Source organism: Felis catus, chromosome X (assembly GCF_018350175.1).
Source record: "Felis catus isolate Fca126 chromosome X, F.catus_Fca126_mat1.0, whole genome shotgun sequence".
Lineage (NCBI taxonomy): Eukaryota > Metazoa > Chordata > Mammalia > Carnivora > Felidae > Felis > Felis catus.
In genome coordinates this window covers 58,373,623-58,392,685 of record NC_058386.1, presented here as the reverse complement: position 1 = coordinate 58,392,685, position 19,063 = coordinate 58,373,623, and the positions used below count along the sequence as shown (strand labels likewise).

Sequence of the window (19,063 nt, the reverse complement as noted above, 5' to 3'; positions counted from 1 at the left end):
GGGGGCAGCGGGTGGAATCGGGCGGTGGCCAAAGGAACCCCTGGAAATTTCCAATCGAGGCCGGGGCCGCTCGACCGAAGGAACACCAAAAAGGCGCTGCCCAGCGGGGCGCCGCTCAGTATCCCCTCTTCCGAGGTTACTTACAGCACACCCAAGGAGCTTTTACTCGTCCTCGGGTGATGCAAAGTGAGGCTATGACTACATCGGAATGGCACCCCCGCCCTAGACTGACAGAAAAGAACCAAATCCGGCTAGGGGGAAAGGGCTGGGGTGGGGGGCGGTTCTGGAGGGGGGGAGGTAGGCCGAACTGGGGGGGAAACGGGCTGCGAAGGAGAGGGAAAGGGCAGGGATTCCAGCGCTGTCCATTCCGAGACATTCTAAGCGCGCACGTGTGGGAGAAGCGTCCCGAGAGAGTAGGAAGCTAGAAAATTGATGGGATTAAAAAAGCAAAAAATGGAAGCAAAAAGCGAACAAGAAAGAGGAAATGTTTGAGGAGCGAACAGCGGAAAACCCGAACAGATGCCGGTAGACGACGAAAAGCTCAGCAATGCCGCCGATGTGATGGGGATGGCTAGGGGAAAGGAAGGGAGTGACGAGAGGTAGACGACGGCGCGAGACCCCAAAGGGGCTTCTGCCAAGGTAGAACGGACACCGGTACCTGTGCTGTCGGCCACGTTGCCCACGGAAGACGCCATCTGGAGCTTCTTGAAGGAGAACGAGAAGGGGGTAGTTGACCTACTGCCGCCACTACTGGCAAGAATGTTTCTGGAGGTAGTAAGTAAGAGGGCAGCAGACACACCAGTATTTTGGCAGGCGTAAGCGGCGGCAGCAGTTACAGGCTTCGAACCTTAGAACTCTGGTTGGCCATCTACCTCTCACGGTCTTGAAATGGCGGCGACGGCTCCTCGGCTGAAACAACACGGGCCGGAACTACTTTCTGTTACAATCAAGTACCAGCGCGGAGGTAGCGCGGTAACCAGCGCAACCGACAAAATGACTATAATCAATGTCGCTAGCTCTTGTGTAACCTTCCGCCCGGGCCCATTGCGACAAACACGATTGTGGCGAGAGCGCATGCGAGCAACCCTGTCAACCTTACTCGTGGTTAGGGCACCGTCTGGGGCAGGAGCGGCCAAGTTTTTCAATAGCGAAGCGGAGGCTTAAAAAGAAACCCGTCTATAAAACGAAAATATTTTTGCCGGAGTTATACAGTCTATTACCTACCCAAGAGAGTAGATTTTAAGGTAAATGCCAGAGGCGTCTAAAAAAATCTCGTCAACTTTATTCGTGTAAAAATCGATAGTTACAAGGTTGATGGATCAACCTGAGCAAGTGAATTTAAATGTTTGTATTTCACAGACTGAACTGTTGTTTGAAACGATGGCGGAGAAGGTTATGATTTGAACAAGTCTTAATTCTGACTCCAGCCACTGATTTAAGCACTTGGATGAAAAACACTGATAACTTTCACAGGGCCAAATGAACCCAAACATCTCAGATGTTAGCCATATAGCCGGAAATTTCAAAATCGTTTTGGTGTTCAGCGTAGTTCTGCCCACGGTATTGAGGCAAATGCTTCAAATGCCTTGGCATTCCAAAGGCAACCATAAAAATGTTAAAGATGATTCATATTCGTCAAAATTCTTCACTCCCTTCGGACTTGTGACTTCATTTCCATCATACAGCTTTGCAAATCCTAACAATCGATGATTCCATTTAGCTCAAGGCAGCTCGACAATGACAGATGAATTCACTTGCCATCTACCTAAAACCACACATCTACATTGAGTCTGAACTGCCTCCACTTCCTTGGACAAATCACCTCTTATGATCCTCCAGTAGTTTCAAGTCCATTGTTCAGATATTTTGTAACACAGGTATTAATCTGTATCTCCTTGCACAAAGGATTTAAGGTACCTTGCCATATCAGCAAGAAATTATAAGCTCGTGGAGGCAACAAGGTGGATCTCTCAGAGCCTTTTATTTCAAAGTTACCCTTGATCTAAGAAAACAGGTCAGTAAATTTCTTTTAAACCTTTCTGCTACCTAGTCATTTGACTACATTAAAATAAAAAAAAAAAAACTAAGCCCTCCAGTTCTGCTTCAGTTTCTTCAAGACAGCTCACAAACTGTTAATTATGCATATGAGCACAGAGAAAATTCATATGAGAATTTCTTCCATCATATCCAATAATTAAGAGTCACATGCAATGAAAAAGACAAAGTTCACTCCACAAACTCTTGCTGAAAATTGGGTACCACTTTCTTCTCTCAAATTGATTTAACCTGGAAAGCCTTTTCTCCCCCTCTCATTACGAGTGCCCCACCTGTGGTAAATAAACTCAGCTTTTCAATTTTTAGAACAGACTTCTCAGATGCCACTGGCAGATGTTTAGGCCTTACTGATCAGTGGGTGCTAGCTGATTAAGTAAAATTCTTTTTGTCGTTCAATGCCAGGTCCTGTTCCCTGTCAGGTAGGTTATTTGGCCTATCCATACTTGTGATCCGAGTTTCCTTACCCTGAGAGAAGAGTCAGAGAATGTTATGATACATTTCCTTGCTGTGGAAAGCTGGATGGTGGGGCTCACAGTGGTTCCATAGGGAAAAAACCCAGCTGAACTCTCAAGAACCCCCTCCAGGTACCTTCCAGGCATAGCACCTGGAAGGTTTAGTTTGAAGGATTTACTCAATAGATAAACATGCCGTCTTTGGCCAGTCCAGTAAATTTACTAGAGTCTCTGTGCCAGGCACCGCGGGGAACACAAAAAATCAACAAGACCAGATCTTGCCCCCAAGGAACTTGAAGCCCAGTTAGGTAGACACTAAAAAGCCACTAGAGCATAAAACAGAAGAGTATTATTTAGGTGATAAATTACATTCAGGTCTATAAATATCTGGGGGAGGGAATAGACACTTCAGGCTGGAGGAGGGTGACCAAGAAGGCCGGTCGTGGGCAGTGAAGAGGGTGCTTTTGTGTATTCTCTTTCACACAGATTTCTGTGGATTTTTTTCTCCCTTTTATGTGCCGCAATTCTAAATTCAGAATCATCTGAAATAAACCAGCAGCTTCTTCCACCCCAATGCAAAACTTTGTTTTCCCACTAACATCGCGAGTGGCGCATTAGGTTTTTGTTACAGTGTAGCAAACGACCACAAATGTAGCGGCTCCAAAGAGCACCCGTTTCTCCGCGCTCGCGCCAGCTCCGGGCGAGGGAGCGGGAGTCACGCTCTGTCCGCGGCCGCCGCCTCCCGCTGCGCCGCTGCCGCCGGAAAAATGGCTCCAGAGGTTCAACGAAGCTGCAGAAACACACGGATGTCGACCCGCGGGCTCTCCAGATGTTCGGGGATAACATTCCAGAGAGAGAGATTGATCCCTCGGGGTCCGCAAACTAGCCACCACGAAGAAAATCCGTCTTAAACCCTTCCAGAAATATTTGAACCTGAATAAAAGTCCACGAGAAAACGGACTTCACGGTAGTACAAGAACCATCAGTAGCCAGGGAGTTTGGAAAACACGATGCCTTATTTGGTAGCCGCTAAGATGGAGATGTGAACAGCTGTGATTATCAACGGTCGAGATGAAAAAGTTGGGGAAAAAAATAGATCAAAGAGTGAAACCTTAATGGGTACATTTAAAAGGCTGCTTTCTGCAGAACAAAAGCAGGAAGGCTAGGGGAGCACACACTCTAGGAGCTCTGCCAATTGAGGATACCTTTTCCTCTCCTCAGCACTGATACTCTTTAAAGGTGTGCGCGCGCTCAGGGGCGTCAGGGTGGCTCAGGTCATGATCTCACCGCTCCTGGGTTCAAGCCCTACACCCGGCTCTCTGCTGTCAGCACAGAGCCCGCTTTGGATCCTCTGTCTCTATCCTTCTCTATCCTTCTCCCTTTCTCACTCAGACACACTCTCTCTCAAAATAAACATTAAAAAAAAAAAAAAAGATTCAAAGACCAATAAAGTCTGCTTCTCTTGATGGCAACCATCACTACAGTCTCACCGGTGGCCTCTTGACCCACAAACTCTGAAGAGAGGTGTTTCAAAATGCAGGAGGCAAGAGTCAAAGCTTTGGTTCATCCAGCATGGAATGATCTTTGAAAAGATTTTCACAACCTAAGGAACTGCGTGCCAAGAACAAAAGAATTCACCAAAGAGTTCAGAATCTCAGAAGGGAGATTTGCATCGTCACCTCAATGAACACGTGTCTGTACTTACTGGACCTACACCTTGGTACTGAATTCGGTGTTCTGTGCCTGTAGGTGAAGGGATGTGTTCTTTGGAAGGATCATCCAGCTATTGTCTGATCAGTTCTTCTCCCATGGAAGTTTCTGCAGTTCCTTCTCAAGTGGGAGGGAACCCTTTCTCTGAAAATGGAAGTCAGGTCGACCAGGGCCTACAGTCATTGCCCCAGAGATCTTTGTGGATCAGTCTGTGAATGGCTTGCTGACACTATAGGCATCACATTGCAGAGCCCAAGAGTAAGTCATGACGATGTCCCTCCACGCTCACCATTACTACCTCCAACGTGGAATAATCAAATCCAAAGCAACTTTAGTGGACTCACTGGCACAGATGTCCTTGTGTCTAACAGTATGTGCTATCATTTCAATGTTGGTCCTGACTCTGCTCCTGGGGTTGCAAGAGTTTATGAGTCAATGGAAAGTAGTGGTCTTATGGTTGTGACAAGAATGACAGAGGTGCTGAAAAAACTTGTGAACTAAAGATGGTCCTGGGAACTGGTCACATGCTGGGAGGCAGAAGGGAATCTAGTAAATGTGCCAGATGGTGCTTTTCTTGTTCTGGATAGTTCTGATGACTGTTATCTTTTAAGCTCGAGCTTTCACTCCCATGGTGAAACATATCACACTAGAATTGAGCAAACAGTCGGTTTCGCTTTTGTGAACAACCAGATGTGGATGGACAATTCCTGATCTAAATAAATATTCAACCAGGGACTCTGAAAATAGAGCTTTTCGTTATTCAGGGCCTCCGTTGCCTGAATCTGCCATTTACCCTTTTCAAACTGACCAGTTGGGTGTTGTGATTCATGCAGGTGCGTTCTTTGCAATACCTGCCTCATTTTGTTATGTTTCTGTATACCAAAATAGACTTAATTCAAAAACCGCCTTTGCCAACAAAATGAAGGATTATGGACAGGAACAGCATTAATGAACATTAGCAGAACCCTACATCTTGCACTTTTTGAGTTCAAGAAAAAGATTGAAATATAGTTTGCAAACTTTCATTGCTATTAAAAACTTTTGCTGCTACAATTGTTACAGTTTTCAGTGCAAAGAGTAATCAATTTGTTTAGGGGCGGGGAAGTGTCAGCAAGTTATCATGTGTTTATTTTGGGTTCTTTAAAAAGAAAAGTCTTGGGGACGCCTGGGTGGCTCAGTTGTTGGGCGACTTCAGCTCAGGTCATGATCTCACAGCTTGTGAGTTTGCATCCGGCTCTGTGTTGACAGCTCAGAGCCTGGAGCCTGCTTCTGATTCTGTGTCTCCCCCTCTCTCTGCCCCTCCCCAACTCGTGCTATGTCTCTCTCTGTCTCAGAAATAAATAAACATTAAAAAAAAAATTAAAAAAAAAGAAAAAGAAAAGTCTTGAAGTTTTAAAAGTGTGAAGTATGAGGACGCCTGAGTGGCTCACTCCGTTGAGCATCTGACTCTTGATTTAGGCTCAGGTCATGATCCGAAGATCTTGGATGGAGTCCTGCATCAGGCTCCGTGCTGGGTGTGGAGACTGCTTAAGACTCTCTCCCTCTGTCCCCCGCTCTCTGTCCCTCTCCCCCCACTCCTCCTCTCCCCCACTCACATGCACTTGCTATCTCTCTCTAAAATGAAAAAAGAGTGAATTCTCTTCCACCATGAGGAAAAAAAATCACAATGTGAATTATCAGATTCTCCTTAATCCACCCCCCCCCCCCACCATCCTTTGCTGCTATCTGCTGTGATTTCTATGCATTGACAGCACACTGCATGTGTATTCAACCCAAAGTAGAGTTGAATAAAACTTCTAGAATAAAAATCGTTGTCTCCTTTAACGGCTTATTTTCAAAAGATAGTGTTAAAGAAACGTATCCATGTGATAAAATGTAGAATTTACATATACACTGAAAATGATATTTTTAATTTTTTAATGTTTATTTCTGAGAGAGAGAGAGAGAGCACATGAGCAAGGGAGGGAGAGCAGAGAGAGAGAGAGAGACACAGAATCTGAAACTGGCTCCAGGCTCTGAGCCATCAGCCCAGAGCCCAATGGGGGCTTGAACTCACAAACCGTGAGATCATGACCCGACCCAACCGACTGAGCCACCCAGGCACCCCTGAAAGTGATTTTTAGTCTCATACTTTAGAAAGATTTAGAATTATGAATTGACAACACTCTCTCCTCAATTATTTTTTTAAATTAAATTTTTTTTAACATTTATTTATTTTTGAGAGAGACAGAGCTCAAATAGGGGAGGAACAGAGAGAGGGGGAGACAGAATCCAAAACAGGCTCCATGTGTCAGCACAGAGCCTGACATGTGGCTCTAACTCAGGAACCATGAGATCATGACCTGAGCCAAAGCCAGACACTCAACCGACTGAGCCACCCAGGTGCCCCTACTCTCAATTAGTTTTAAGATTGTGCTAATTTGGGGGGCGCCTGGGTGGCTCAGTCGGTTGAGCGTCCGACTTCAGCTCAGGTCATGATCTCACGGTTCCTGAGTTCAAGCCCCACATTGGGCCCTGTGCTGACAGCTTGGAGCCTGGAGCCTGCTTCAGATTCTGTGTCTCTCTCTCTCTGTCTCAAAAATAAATAAACATTAAAAAAATTTTTTAAAAGATTGTGCTAATTTTTTAGTTATGAAAAGTTGAATTTTTCTGTTGCCTTTATTTTCATCTAGTGGTTTATATTTTTAAATAACCTTACATTAAAAACTCTTAAAGAAATGCGGGGCGCCTGGGAGGCTCAGTCAGTTAAGTGTCCGACTTTGGCTCAGGTCATGATCTCACATTTTATGAGTTTGAGCCCCTCGTCCAGCTCTGTGCTGACAATTCAGAGCCTGGAGCCTGCTTCAGATTCTGTGTCTCTGCCTCTCTCTGCCCCTCCCCCACTCATTATGTCTCTTCTTTCTGTCTCTCTCAAAAATAAATAAACATTGATTTTTTAACTTGTTTTATTTTTTTATTTTTTTTTAATTTACATCCCAATTAGTTAGCATATAGTGAAACAATGATTTCAGGAGTAGATTCCTTAATGCCCCTTACCCATTTAGCCCATCCCCCCTCCCACAACCCCTCCAGTAACCCTCAGTTTGTTCTCCATATTTATGAGTCTCTTCTGTTTTGTCCCCTCCCTGTTTCTATATTATTTTTGTTTCCCTTCCCTTATGTTCATCTGTTTTGTCTCTTAAAGTCCTCATATGAGTGAAGTCATATGATTTTTGTCTTTCTCTGACTAATTTCACTTAGCGTAATACCCTCCAGTTCCATCCACATAGTTGCAAATGGCAAGATTTCATTCTTTTTGATTGCCAAGTAATACTCCATTGTATATATATACCACATCTTCCTTATCCATTCACCCATCGATGGACATTTGGGCTCTTTCCATACTTTGGCTATTGTTGATAGTACTGCTATAAAGATGGGGGTGCATATGTCCCTTCGAAACAGCACACCTGGGGCGCCTGGGTGGCGCAGTCGGTTAAGCGTCCGACTTCAGCCAGGTCACGATCTCGCGGTCCGTGAGTTCGAGCCCCGCGTCAGGCTCTGGGCTGATGGCTCGGAGCCTGGAGCCTGTTTCCGATTCTGTGTCTCCCTCTCTCTCTGCCCCTCCCCCGTTCATGCTCTGTCTCTCTCTGTCTCAAAAATAAATAAAAAAGTTGAGAAAAAAAAAAAAAAAGAAACAGCACACCTGTATCCCTTGGATAAATGCCTAGTAGTGCAATTGCTGGGTCATAGGGTAGTTCTATTTTTAGTTTTTTGAGGAACCTCCATACCGTTTTCCAGAGTGGCTGCACCAGCTTGCATTCCCAAAAAATAAATAAACATTTTTTTTAAAGTTTCTAAAAATCTTTAAGAAATGTATGCCACCAATTTAGAAATTGTTGCCTTTTCAGTCATTAAACTCTGATCCAAATGGGCATAACATATACAGATCCACGGAACTAGAACTGTTGTGTTTTTTTTAATTTTTTGTTTATTTATTTTTGAGAGAGAGTTTGTAAGCGGGGGAGGGACAGAGAGAGAGGGAGACACAGAATCCGAAGCAGGCTCCAGGCTCTGACCTGTCAGCAGGGAGCCCAACGCAGGGCTTGAACCCAAGAACCGGGATCATGGCCTGAGCCAAAGTCACATGCTTAACCAACTGAGCCACACAGGCACCCCTAGAACTGTTATTAAAGAAATATTACATGATGTTTGATTCCTATCATAGCAATTTTTGTGTTACTTTCCTTTGGCAAACATTTTCTCCTAATTTCTTCAGCTTAGTCAACATTTTTCTTGGGTAGAACTTGATTGCACAACTAAATTTCATAAATAGATTGGATTCTCTTACAACATTAAACTTTTTATCAAGTTTTTAATGGATTTAGATACAAAGAAAACATTGTTTTGCAATTGGATTCATAGGTTTCATTAATGTAGTCACTAGGAATATGTGCTAGATTTGACCCCTGCCCCCACCAAATACTCTAGTTCAAAAAGTGTGAAAAATGTGAACCATTATGTAAAAAAAATGTTAAGACCATATCAGATATGTGGAAGTCTTATTGCCTACCATATACATGCCATTTTTCAAAAGCTTTTTCTGGGGTGCCTGGGTGGCTCAACAGGTTAAGCATCCGACTTTGGCTCAAGGCATGATCTCACAGTTCGTGGGTTCGGGCCCTGTGTCGGGTTGCATTCTGACAGTGTAGAGTCTGGAGCCTGCTTTGGATTCTGTGTCTCCCTCTCTCTCTGCACCTCCTCTGCTTGCCCTCTGTCTCTGTCTCTCTCTCTCAAAAATAAATTTAAACATTTAAAAAAGTAAAAGTTTTTTTGTTAGTTTCTTTTTAATTTAGCTAAGTCTTGATTAATTTGGAATTATTAATCATTCTACCTCTGATTCAGTAGTCATGGGGTGGTTATTCCTAATATTTATTAGTTATTTTGAAATGCAGACTGTTTATTCGTTGTGCAATGATATAGTGTTTTGAGATTACCTTGTGCAGAAAATGTTTCCAGTTACACAGCCTTAAAGGGAAATGTTTCTAAGACGAAAGATACAATTCAAGATGTTTCTTTCTTTGTCACTTCATTTTCTCTACCCTCATTTGAACACAAGGGTAAAAGTCTTAAGTCAAACTCATGACTTTGTCATTCAAACATATCTGTATCCCCACTTTTTTCTCCATTTGTGTTCTAAGGCCGGAATCGAGATATTACCAAGGAAAGGCACAAAGCCATGGTACTATGTATTTTGACTTAAAGGGGAAAAGGCAATTAATTAACTTTGGTAGAGCATTGATTGTACCTTGTTATGGAGGCTTCTCTTTCACTTTCTGACATATTTTCATGTAGTAAGATGGAATATGGAATATTGTAATAATATAATTTAAGGTTTCACTACAAACTGTTTGGAATAAGAATTATTATGGGTCACCTGGATGGCTCAGTCAGTTAAGCATCTGACTTCGGCTCAGGTCATGATCTCACGGTTTGTGAGTTCGAGCCCCTCATGGGGCTCTATGCTGACAGCTCAGAGCCTGGAGCCTGCTTCAAATTCTGTGTCACCCTTTCTCTCTGCCCCTTCCCCACTCATGCTGTCTGTTTCTCTCTCTCTCAAAAAAAATATTTAAAAAATAAAAAAAAGAGTTATTACAAAGCTGTGAAGTTGCTATAAAATTAATGTAAGACATTTAAACTACTCTTTTGCAAAACTATTTTTAAACAATTTTTTGAAGTGTACTTGACAATGTTACATTAATTTCAGATGTACAACACAGGGATTCAACACTATACATGATGCTATGCTCACCACAGGTGTAGCTACCACTTGTCACCATACAATGCTATTACAATACCACTGACTATATACCCTGTGCTGTACTTTTCATCCTTATGATTTATTCATTCCCTAGCTGGAAACCTGTATCTCCCACTCCCCTTCACCCTTTTTACTCCTCCTCCCATCCCCTCTCCCTTCTGGCAACCACCAGTTTGTTCTCTGTATTTATGGGTCTGTTTCTGCTTTTTTTTTTTTTTTAATTTTTTTAACGTTTATTTATTTTTGAGACAGAGAGAGACAGAGCATGAACGGGGGGGTGGGGGGGGGAGGTCAGAGAGAGACGGAGACACACAATCTGAAACAGGCTCCAGGCTCCGAGCTGTCAGCACAGAGCCTGATGTGGGGCTTGAACTCACAGACCGCGAGATCACGACCTGAGCTGAAGTCGGACGCTTAACCAACTGAGCCACCCAGGCGCCCCTATTTCTGCTTTTTTTGTTTGTTTATTTATTTTGTTTTTGTTATTTATTTATTTATTTACTTATTATTTTAGAGAGAGAGAAAGAGAGAGTGCACGCACAAGTAGGGGAGGGGCAGAAGGAGAGGGAGAGAGAATCTTAAGCAGGTTCCATGCCCAGAGTAGAGCCGAACATAGGGCTTAATCTCACAACTGTGAGATCATGACCTGAGCCAAAATCAAGAGTCAGATGTTTAACTGACTGATCCACCCAGGCATCCCATGGTTTGTTCGTTTCTTCTTTTTAAATTCCACATATAAGTGAAATCATGTAGTATTTTTCTCTGACTTACTTCATTTAGCATAATACCCTCTAGATCCATCCATGTTGTAGCAAATGGCAAGACCTCCTTTTTTATGGCTGAGTAACATTTATATATTATATATATATATATATATATATATATATATATATATATCATATCGTCTTCATGCATTCATCTATCAATGGACACTTGGTATAGAGAACAAACTGATGGTTACCAGAGGGGAAATGGGGGAAATGGGTGAAATAGGTGATGGGGATTAAGAAGGGCAGTTTTGATGAGCACTAGCTAATGTGTGAAATTGACGAATCATTATACTGTACACCTGAAATTAACATAACACTGTATGTTAACAGTATATTAACCATACTGGAATTAATTTTTTTAATTTTAAAAAACTGGACCTAAAAAAAAATGGACCTGTGGGTTGCTTCCATATCTTGGCTATTGTAAATAATGTTGCAATAAGTTACATAGAGGTGCATACATCTTTTCTAATTAGTGTTTTTGTTTTCTTTGAGTAAATACCGAGTAGTGGAATTACTGGATCATATGGTGTTTCAATTTTAACTTTTGAGGAACCTCCATGCTGTTTTCCAGAATGTCTGCACCAATTTACATTCCCACCAACAATGGAAAAGAGATCCTCTTTCTCCGCATCCTCACCAACATCTGTTGTTGCCGGAGTTGTTAATGTTAGCTATTCTGACAGGTATAAGCTGATATCTCATTGTGGTTTTGATTTGTATTTCCCTGATGATGAGTGATGTTGAGCATCTTTTCATTTGTCTGTTAGCCATCTGTATGCCTTCTTTGGAAAAGAACTTATTCAGGTCCTTAACTTAAAATACATCTAGGATGAGGTAAAAGTCCGTGTGCATCTATAATAGATGGCAGGTATGGTCAGAGAGCCACTGTATATTAATAATGACTATTGAAATAACTTCTCCATGTTTCTAGAGGCAAATACATGCATTATTTGTGAAATCATAATACATAAACTTTTGGGACTTGTCCTGAACCCCATTTTATCATGTGTACATAGCCTATTCCTCAGGTTTTCCTCATGTGATAACCATGTACACAAAATCTAGCTATTTAGTATCAGATTACAATTATTCTTCTGATTTTCACCTGAATGTTTTATTTTTTATCTAAATGTTTCAAAATTTTTTATTTTGTGTTGTTTTGGAGGGCAAATGTTAATACTGTTCTATTCAGGAAGCCATTTTTTTTTAATTTTAGTAAGTTAACATACAGTACAATATTGGTTTCAGGAGTAGAATTCAGTGATTCATCACTTACATACATCACCCAGTGCACATCACAAGTGCCCTCCTTAATAGCCATGACCCATCTAGCCCATTTCCCACCCCCTCCCTCCATTAATCCTCACTTTGTTCTCTATCATTAAGAGTCTCTTGTGGTGTGTTTCCCTATCCTCTCTTTCTACCCCTTCCCATATGTTCATGTTTTTTCTTAAATTCCACATATGAGTGAAATCATATGGTATTTGTCTTTCCTCGATTGACATATTTTGCTTAGCATAGTACACTCTAGCTCCATCCACATCACTGCAAATGACAAGATTTCATTCTTTTTGATGGATGAGTAATATTCTATTGTGTATATATACCACACCTTTTTTTTTTAATTTTAGAGACAGAGTGTGTGCGCATGAGTGGGGGAGAGTGGCAGAGGGGGGGAGAGAGAGAGAATGTCAAGCTGGCTCCATGCTCAGAGCACAGCTTGATGTGGGGCTCAATCCCATGACCCTAGGATCATGACCTGAGCCAAAATCAAGAGTCAGACACTCAACCGACTGAGCCACCCAGGCACCCCTATATACCATATCTTCTTTATACATTCATCAGTCGATGGACATTTGGGCTCTCTCCATAGTTTGGCTATTGTTGATAATACTGCTATAAACATTGGGGTGGATGTACCCTTTCAAATCTGTATTTTTGTATTTTGGGTAAATAACTAATAGTGCATTTGCTGGATCATAGGGTAGTTCTATTTTTAGTTTTTTGAGGAACCTCCATACTGTTGTCCAGAGTGGCTGCACCAGTTTGCATTTCCACTAACAGTGTAAGAGGGTTCCCCTTTCTCTGCATCCTCGCTAACACCTGTTATTTCTTGTGTTGTTAATTTTAGCCATTCAGACAGGTGTGCAGTGATATCTCCTTGTAGATTTGATTTGTATTTCCCTGATGATGCGCGATGTTGAGCATCTCTTCATGTGTCTGTTAGCTATCTGGGTGTCTTCTTTGGAAAACTGTTCATGTCTTCTGCTTGTTTCTTTTTTTTTTTTTTAATGTTTATTCATTTTTTTTATTTTTTTTTTCGACGTTTATTTATTTTTGGGACAGAGAGAGAGCATGAACGGGGGAGGGGCAGAGAGAGAGGGAGACACAGAATCGGAAACAGGCTCCAGGCTCCGAGCCATCAGCCCAGAGCCTGACGCGGGGCTCGAACTCACAGACCGCGAGATCGTGACCTGGCTGAAGTCGGACGCTTAACCGACTGCGCCACCCAGGCGCCCCTGTTTATTCATTTTTGAAAGACAGAGAGAGACAAAGCACAAGCAGGGGTGGGGCAGAGAGAGAGGAAGACACAGAATCTGAAGCAGATTCCAGGCTCTGAGCTGTCAGCACAGAGCCCGATGCGGGGCTCGAACTCACGAACCACAAAATCATGACTTAAACCGAAGTCAGACGCTCAACTGACTGAGCCACCCAGGGGCCCTCTTCCGCCCATTTCTTAACTGGATTGTGTCTTTTGAGGGTGTTGAGTTTGATAAGTTCTTTATAGATTTTGGTTACTAAAGCCCTTTATCTGATATGTCATTTGCAAATATCTTCTCTCATTTGGTCCGTTGCCTTTTAGTTTTGCTGATTGTTTTCTTTGTTGTGCAGAAGCTTTTTATCTTGATGAGGTCCCAATAGTTCAAGTTTGCTTTTGCTTCCCTTGCCTTTGGTGACGTGTTTAATAAGAAACTGCTCTAGCGGAGGTCCAAGAGGTTGCTGCCTGTTTTCTCCTCTAGGATTTTGGTTTCCTGTCTCACCTTTAGGTCTTTCATCCATTTTGAATTTATTTTTGTGCATCGTGTAAGAAAGTGGTTCAAGTTCATTCTTCTGCATGTCGCCGTCCAGTTTTCCCAGTACCATTTGTTGAAGAGATGATCTCCATTGGATATTCTTTCCTGCTTTGTCGAAGATTGGTTGACCATATAGTTGTGGGAGGAAACCAATTTTTTACGTGCCTTTGTATATGTAAAATATAAAATACTGTTAAGAAAGATGCTGTTAGGGGCGCCTGGATGGCGCAGTCGGTTAAGCGTCCGACTTCAGCCAGGTCACGATCTCGCGGTCTGTGAGTTCGAGCCCGGAGGCAGGCTCTGGGCTGATGGCTCGGAGCCTGGAGCCTGTTTCCGATTCTGTGTCTCCCTCTCTCTCTGCCCCTCCCCCGTTCATGCTCTGTCTCTCTCTGTCCCAAAAATAAATAAACGTTGAAAAAAAAATTAAAAAAAAAAAAAAGAAAGATGCTGTTATAATGCTAGCTGAAATTGTTAGGTTGTCGACACATGAAAAAATGCTCAACATGGGCGCCTGGGTGGCTCAGTCGGTTAAGCGTCCGACTTCAGCTCAGGTCACGATCTCGCAGTCCGTGAGTTCGAGCCCCGCGTAGGGCTCTGGGCTGATGGCTCAGAGCCTGGAGTCTGCTTCCGATTCTGTGTCTCCCTCTCTCTCTGCCACCTCCCCGTTCATGCTCTGTCTCTCTCTGTCTCAAAAATAAATAAAGGTTAAAAAAAATAAAAAAAAAATGCTCAACATCACTCATCATCAGGGAAATACAAATCAAAACCACAATGAGATACCACCTTACACCTATTAGAATGGCTAACATTAACAACTCAGGCAACAACAGATGTTGGCAAGGATGCGGAGAAAGAGGATCTCTTTTGCATTATTGGTGGGAATGCAAGCTGGTGCAGCCACTCTGGAAAACAGTATGGAGGTTCCTCAAAAAACTAAAAATAGAACTACCCTACAACTCAGCAATTGCACTACTAGGCATTTATCCAAGGGATACAGGTGTGCTGTTTCGAAGGGACACATGCACCCCATGTTTATAGCAGTACTATCAACAATAGCCAAAGTATGGAAAGAGCCCAAATGTCCATCGATGGGTGAATGGATAAGGAAGATGTGGTATATATATATATATATATATATATATATATACACACAATGGAGTATTACTTGGCAACCAAAAAGAATGAAATCTTTCCATTTGCAACTACATGGATGGAACTGGAGGGTATTATGCTAAGTGAAATTAGTCAATCAGAGAAAGACAAAAATCATATGACTTCACTCATATGAGGACTTTAAGAGATAAAACAGATGAACATAAGGGAAGGGAAACAAAAATAATATAAAAACAGGGAGGGGGACAAAACAGAAGAGACTCATAAATGTGGAGAACAAACTGAGGGTTGCTGGAGGGATTGTGGGAGGGGGATGGGCTAAGTAAGTGAGGGGCATTAAGGAATCTACTCCTGAAATCATTGTTTCACTATATGCTAACTAATTTGGATGTAAATTTAAAAAAATAAAAAATAAAACAAGTTAAAAAAAATTAAAAATAGAATTATCATATGATCCAGTAATCGTATTACTGGATACAAAGAAAACAAAGAAAACAAAAGAAAGAAAACAGAAACACTAGAAAACAAAAGAAACAAAACAAAAACACTAATTTAGGGGATATATGCACCCCTATGGTTACTGGAGCAATATTTACTGTAGTCAAATTATGGAAACAGCCCAAGTGTCTATTTGATAGATGAATGGATAAAAAATAGGTGATACACACACACACACACACACACACACACACACACACACACAGGAATATTACCCAGTTATAAAAAAGAATAAAATCTTGCCATTTGCAACAACATGGATGGATATAGAGGATATAATGCTAAGTGAAATAAGTCAGAAAAAGACAAATATCATACGATCTCACTCTGGGTGGAATTTAAGAAACAAAACAAATGAACAAAGGGAAAAAAGTTAAACTAAGAAACAGATTCTTAACTACAGAGAATGAACAGATGGTTACCAGAGGGGAGTGGGGTGGGGGGATGGGTAAAATAGGGGATGGGATAGGGATTAAAAATACATATCTTGATGAGCACTGAGTAATTTATGGAGCTGTTGAATCACTTTATTGTTCGCCTGAAACCAATGTAACACTGTAATTAAAATAAAATTTAAAAAAATTAAAAATTAAAAAAAAAAAAACCCACCCTTCTCCCGCTCCTTTACCTGCGTGTTTTCACCTTGCTGGAGAAAATGCGCCAACCCGTACAAATTAGTGCGACTGTAAATCCGTGGTCTTCAGCCTCAGCTGAATCTCACGCAAACAATACTACATTCACACCCAACTTGTCTCTATCTCACCTCCCTGTTCGAGGTCCACCCATCTCCCTGGGCCCTAAGTGCCATCTTTTTTCAATCTCCTTCAGAATCCTCCTCCATCAATTATCCCTTCTTTCTCTGATTTCAATCTGTGCTTCCTTTCCCTGGGCTGTAAACATGCGTGGGTGTCTCTCAAACACCAAAGCAAACAAAATGAAACAGAACAAAACCATCCCTTGACCTGAAACTTCACGGGGTGCCAATTTCTCTCTCTCAGCTTAAGCTTCTCTGAATACTAGTAGTCTACATTTGCTGTCTCTGCTTCCTCAAATCCATTCATGCCTCGACCTGCTGAAAAATGTTTCCATTGAAATTTCTTTTGGCAGGGCGCCTGGGTGGCTCAGTCGGTTAAGCATCCAACTTTAGCTCAGGTCGTGATCTCATGGTTCATGAGTTTGAGCCCTGCATTGGGCTCTGACAGTGCAGAGCCTGCTTGGGATTCTCTCTCTCTCTGCCTCTCTCTCTGTCCCTCCCCCACTCACATTCTCTCTATCTCAAAATAAACAAAACTTAAAAAAAAAAGATTTGATAAAAAAAAGGAATTTCTTTTTGCAAAATTCACCAATGACCCCCAAACTGTGAAAGGCAATAGCTACTTTTCAGTCTTCATGTTATTGGATTTCTCTGTGCATTTGACATTGCTGCTAATTGCCTCCTCCCTGAAATGTTCTTGTTCTTATGTTTCCATCACATTGAATTCATTCACAGTACTGGTTATTCTTTACTTCTCTGACCATTCCTGGTTATTCTTTTTCTTTTATTTTTGTCTCTTCCTCCTTCCACCACTTAAATGTTAATGTTCCCCAATGTTTTGTTAAGAGCTGTGAAAGGTCTGAGATGTTACCCTACATGCATACCTATGTACTTGTAGTATGAATGCTAAAGAATCCTGAGGAGCCTGGATCAGGAAAAAAAGAGTTTTTTGGGTTTTGTTTTTTAGATAGAGTGAGCGTGAGTGGGAGAGGGAGAGATTCTTAAGCAGGCTCACACCCAGCATGGAGCCCAATGCGGGGCTCAATCCCATGATCCTGAGATCCTGACCTGAGCCGAAATCAAGAGTCAGACACTTACTGAGCCACCCAGGCACCCCAAGAGTACACTTATATATATATTTTTAAAAAGTTATTTTTGAAAGAGAGAGAGAGAAAGCAGCGGAGGGGCAGAGAGAGAGGAGGACAGAGAATCAGAAGTGGGCTCTGGGCTGACAGCAGAGAGCCTGATGTGGGGCTCGAACCCATGGACTGTGAGATCATGACTCTAGCCAAAATCAGACACTCAACTGACTGAGCCACCCAGGCTCCCCAGGAGTACACTTCTCTTGAGGAGCACTGAGTAATCTATGGAACTGCTGAGTCACTATATTGTACACCTGAAACGAATATAATGCTGCATGTGAACTGCCATGGAATTAAAGTAAAATTTAAAAACAATGGAAAACATATATACACTATATGGGAGAGAGACAGCCATCCTGCTCCCTTCTGAGAGAGAAAACTTGGCTTCTCAGAGAGGGGAAGTAAAGGATCCTGGATCTTACACCAGCCTTTTACAATGTTGATGTCTTTCCAAGGGCCCGATAAGCCTTGTTATCTCCAGTTTTTACAGACTAGAGATGGCTCCACAGTCTAGGCTTCATCCCTTTTGAAGTGTTAATACCTAGGGAAAAACTGCTCCCATCTTCCTGGCACCTTGGGAGCTTCAGCAGGGGACTTAATCCTGGTTGTAGCCATTTGAATCTCTTGGGGAGATAAGAGAAGTTTTATTATCCATTTGGCTCAGAGCAGTTAGCAAGACAAATGGCTAAAGATATCATCCTCATGACGTGTGAAAAGTGAAATATGTCTAAGAGAAGTGAGAGCAAATATTTTCTTTAACATTTTTTTAAAATGTTTATTTATTTTTGAGACAGAGAGAGAGAGAGAGAGAGAGAGAGAGAGAGAGCATGCACGAGGGGGGAGGAGCAGAGAGAGAGGGAGACACAGAATCCAAAGCAGGCTCCAGGCCCTGAGCTGTACGTGAGGCTTGAACTCACAAACTGAGATCACGACCAGAGCCGAAGTTGGACACTTAACCGAGTGAGCCACCCAGGTGCCCTTGAAAGGAAATATTTTCTGTCTGTATATTGTATACAACCCTGTGTCTCGGGTGGCTAAGGCTTTTTACAGGAGCACTTAGAAACCCAGGGAAGTTATATTTCCCACACCAGGACCCTCTCTTCAGTCTTAACTTACTCTACAGGCTCTCTGGACCATCCTATTTTATTTTGTTTCAGCGGCTACCTGTATGCTAAGAACTTCAAATATCTCACCCCTGATATAGATATAGACATCTATATCTGAGTGTTCTACAGACGCCTCACATTCCACGTGTTCACAGTGGAAACTCCTCATCCCCACTGAGACACTCTTGTACGCTCTACATTAGTTGATAGCAGTACCATCTGGGTCATACTTGTGACTGTCCTCATTATTTGAATCGCCTTTCTATAGATGGAAGAATTTCCACCTCATGAGCTCTGCCTCCCTCCTGTGAGAGTCGGAACTCTTCTGCCAGCCTCCCTTGTAGATAGGACAGTCTGTGAACTTAGGCTCCTCCCATCAGAAACACCTGCCAGAGACCCTGATCCGGAAGTGAGCAACGGAAGGAAACCGGCTGTAGTTGGAGCTTCCATTTTGTTTGCTATCAGGAAATTTCCAGTGTTTTTAAGGTTGACCTTCTAGAATGCAGCAGCAGGGGTAGCAATTCCCTCCTGTGCTCTGGGTCGGGTAGTGCCTGTCTCATCTGGCCACTTGTGCAATGGTTTGGGG

At 42.4% G+C, this 19,063-nt stretch overlaps 1 protein-coding gene and 1 pseudogene across 4 annotated transcripts in view; one reads left to right on the top strand and one right to left on the bottom strand.

Annotated features, from left to right (window-relative positions):
* Positions 1 to 925, bottom strand: part of OGT (O-linked N-acetylglucosamine (GlcNAc) transferase) — a 36,373-nt gene extending 35,448 nt beyond the window's left edge. For 3 of the 4 annotated variants that reach the window (XM_004000621.6, XM_004000622.6, XM_019823959.3), the window contains exon 1: positions 659 to 924. In XM_004000621.6, coding sequence (XP_004000670.1) covers positions 659 to 695 — 37 coding nt within the window. In that variant the 5' untranslated portion in view covers positions 696 to 924. Of the gene's footprint in view, positions 1 to 658 lie in introns of all 4 variants that reach the window. The other variant, XR_006593358.1, reaches the window with a different exon arrangement.
* LOC101080363 lies at positions 889 to 5,166 on the top strand (annotated as a pseudogene).
* The last annotated feature ends 13,897 nt before the right edge of the window (positions 5,167 to 19,063 follow it).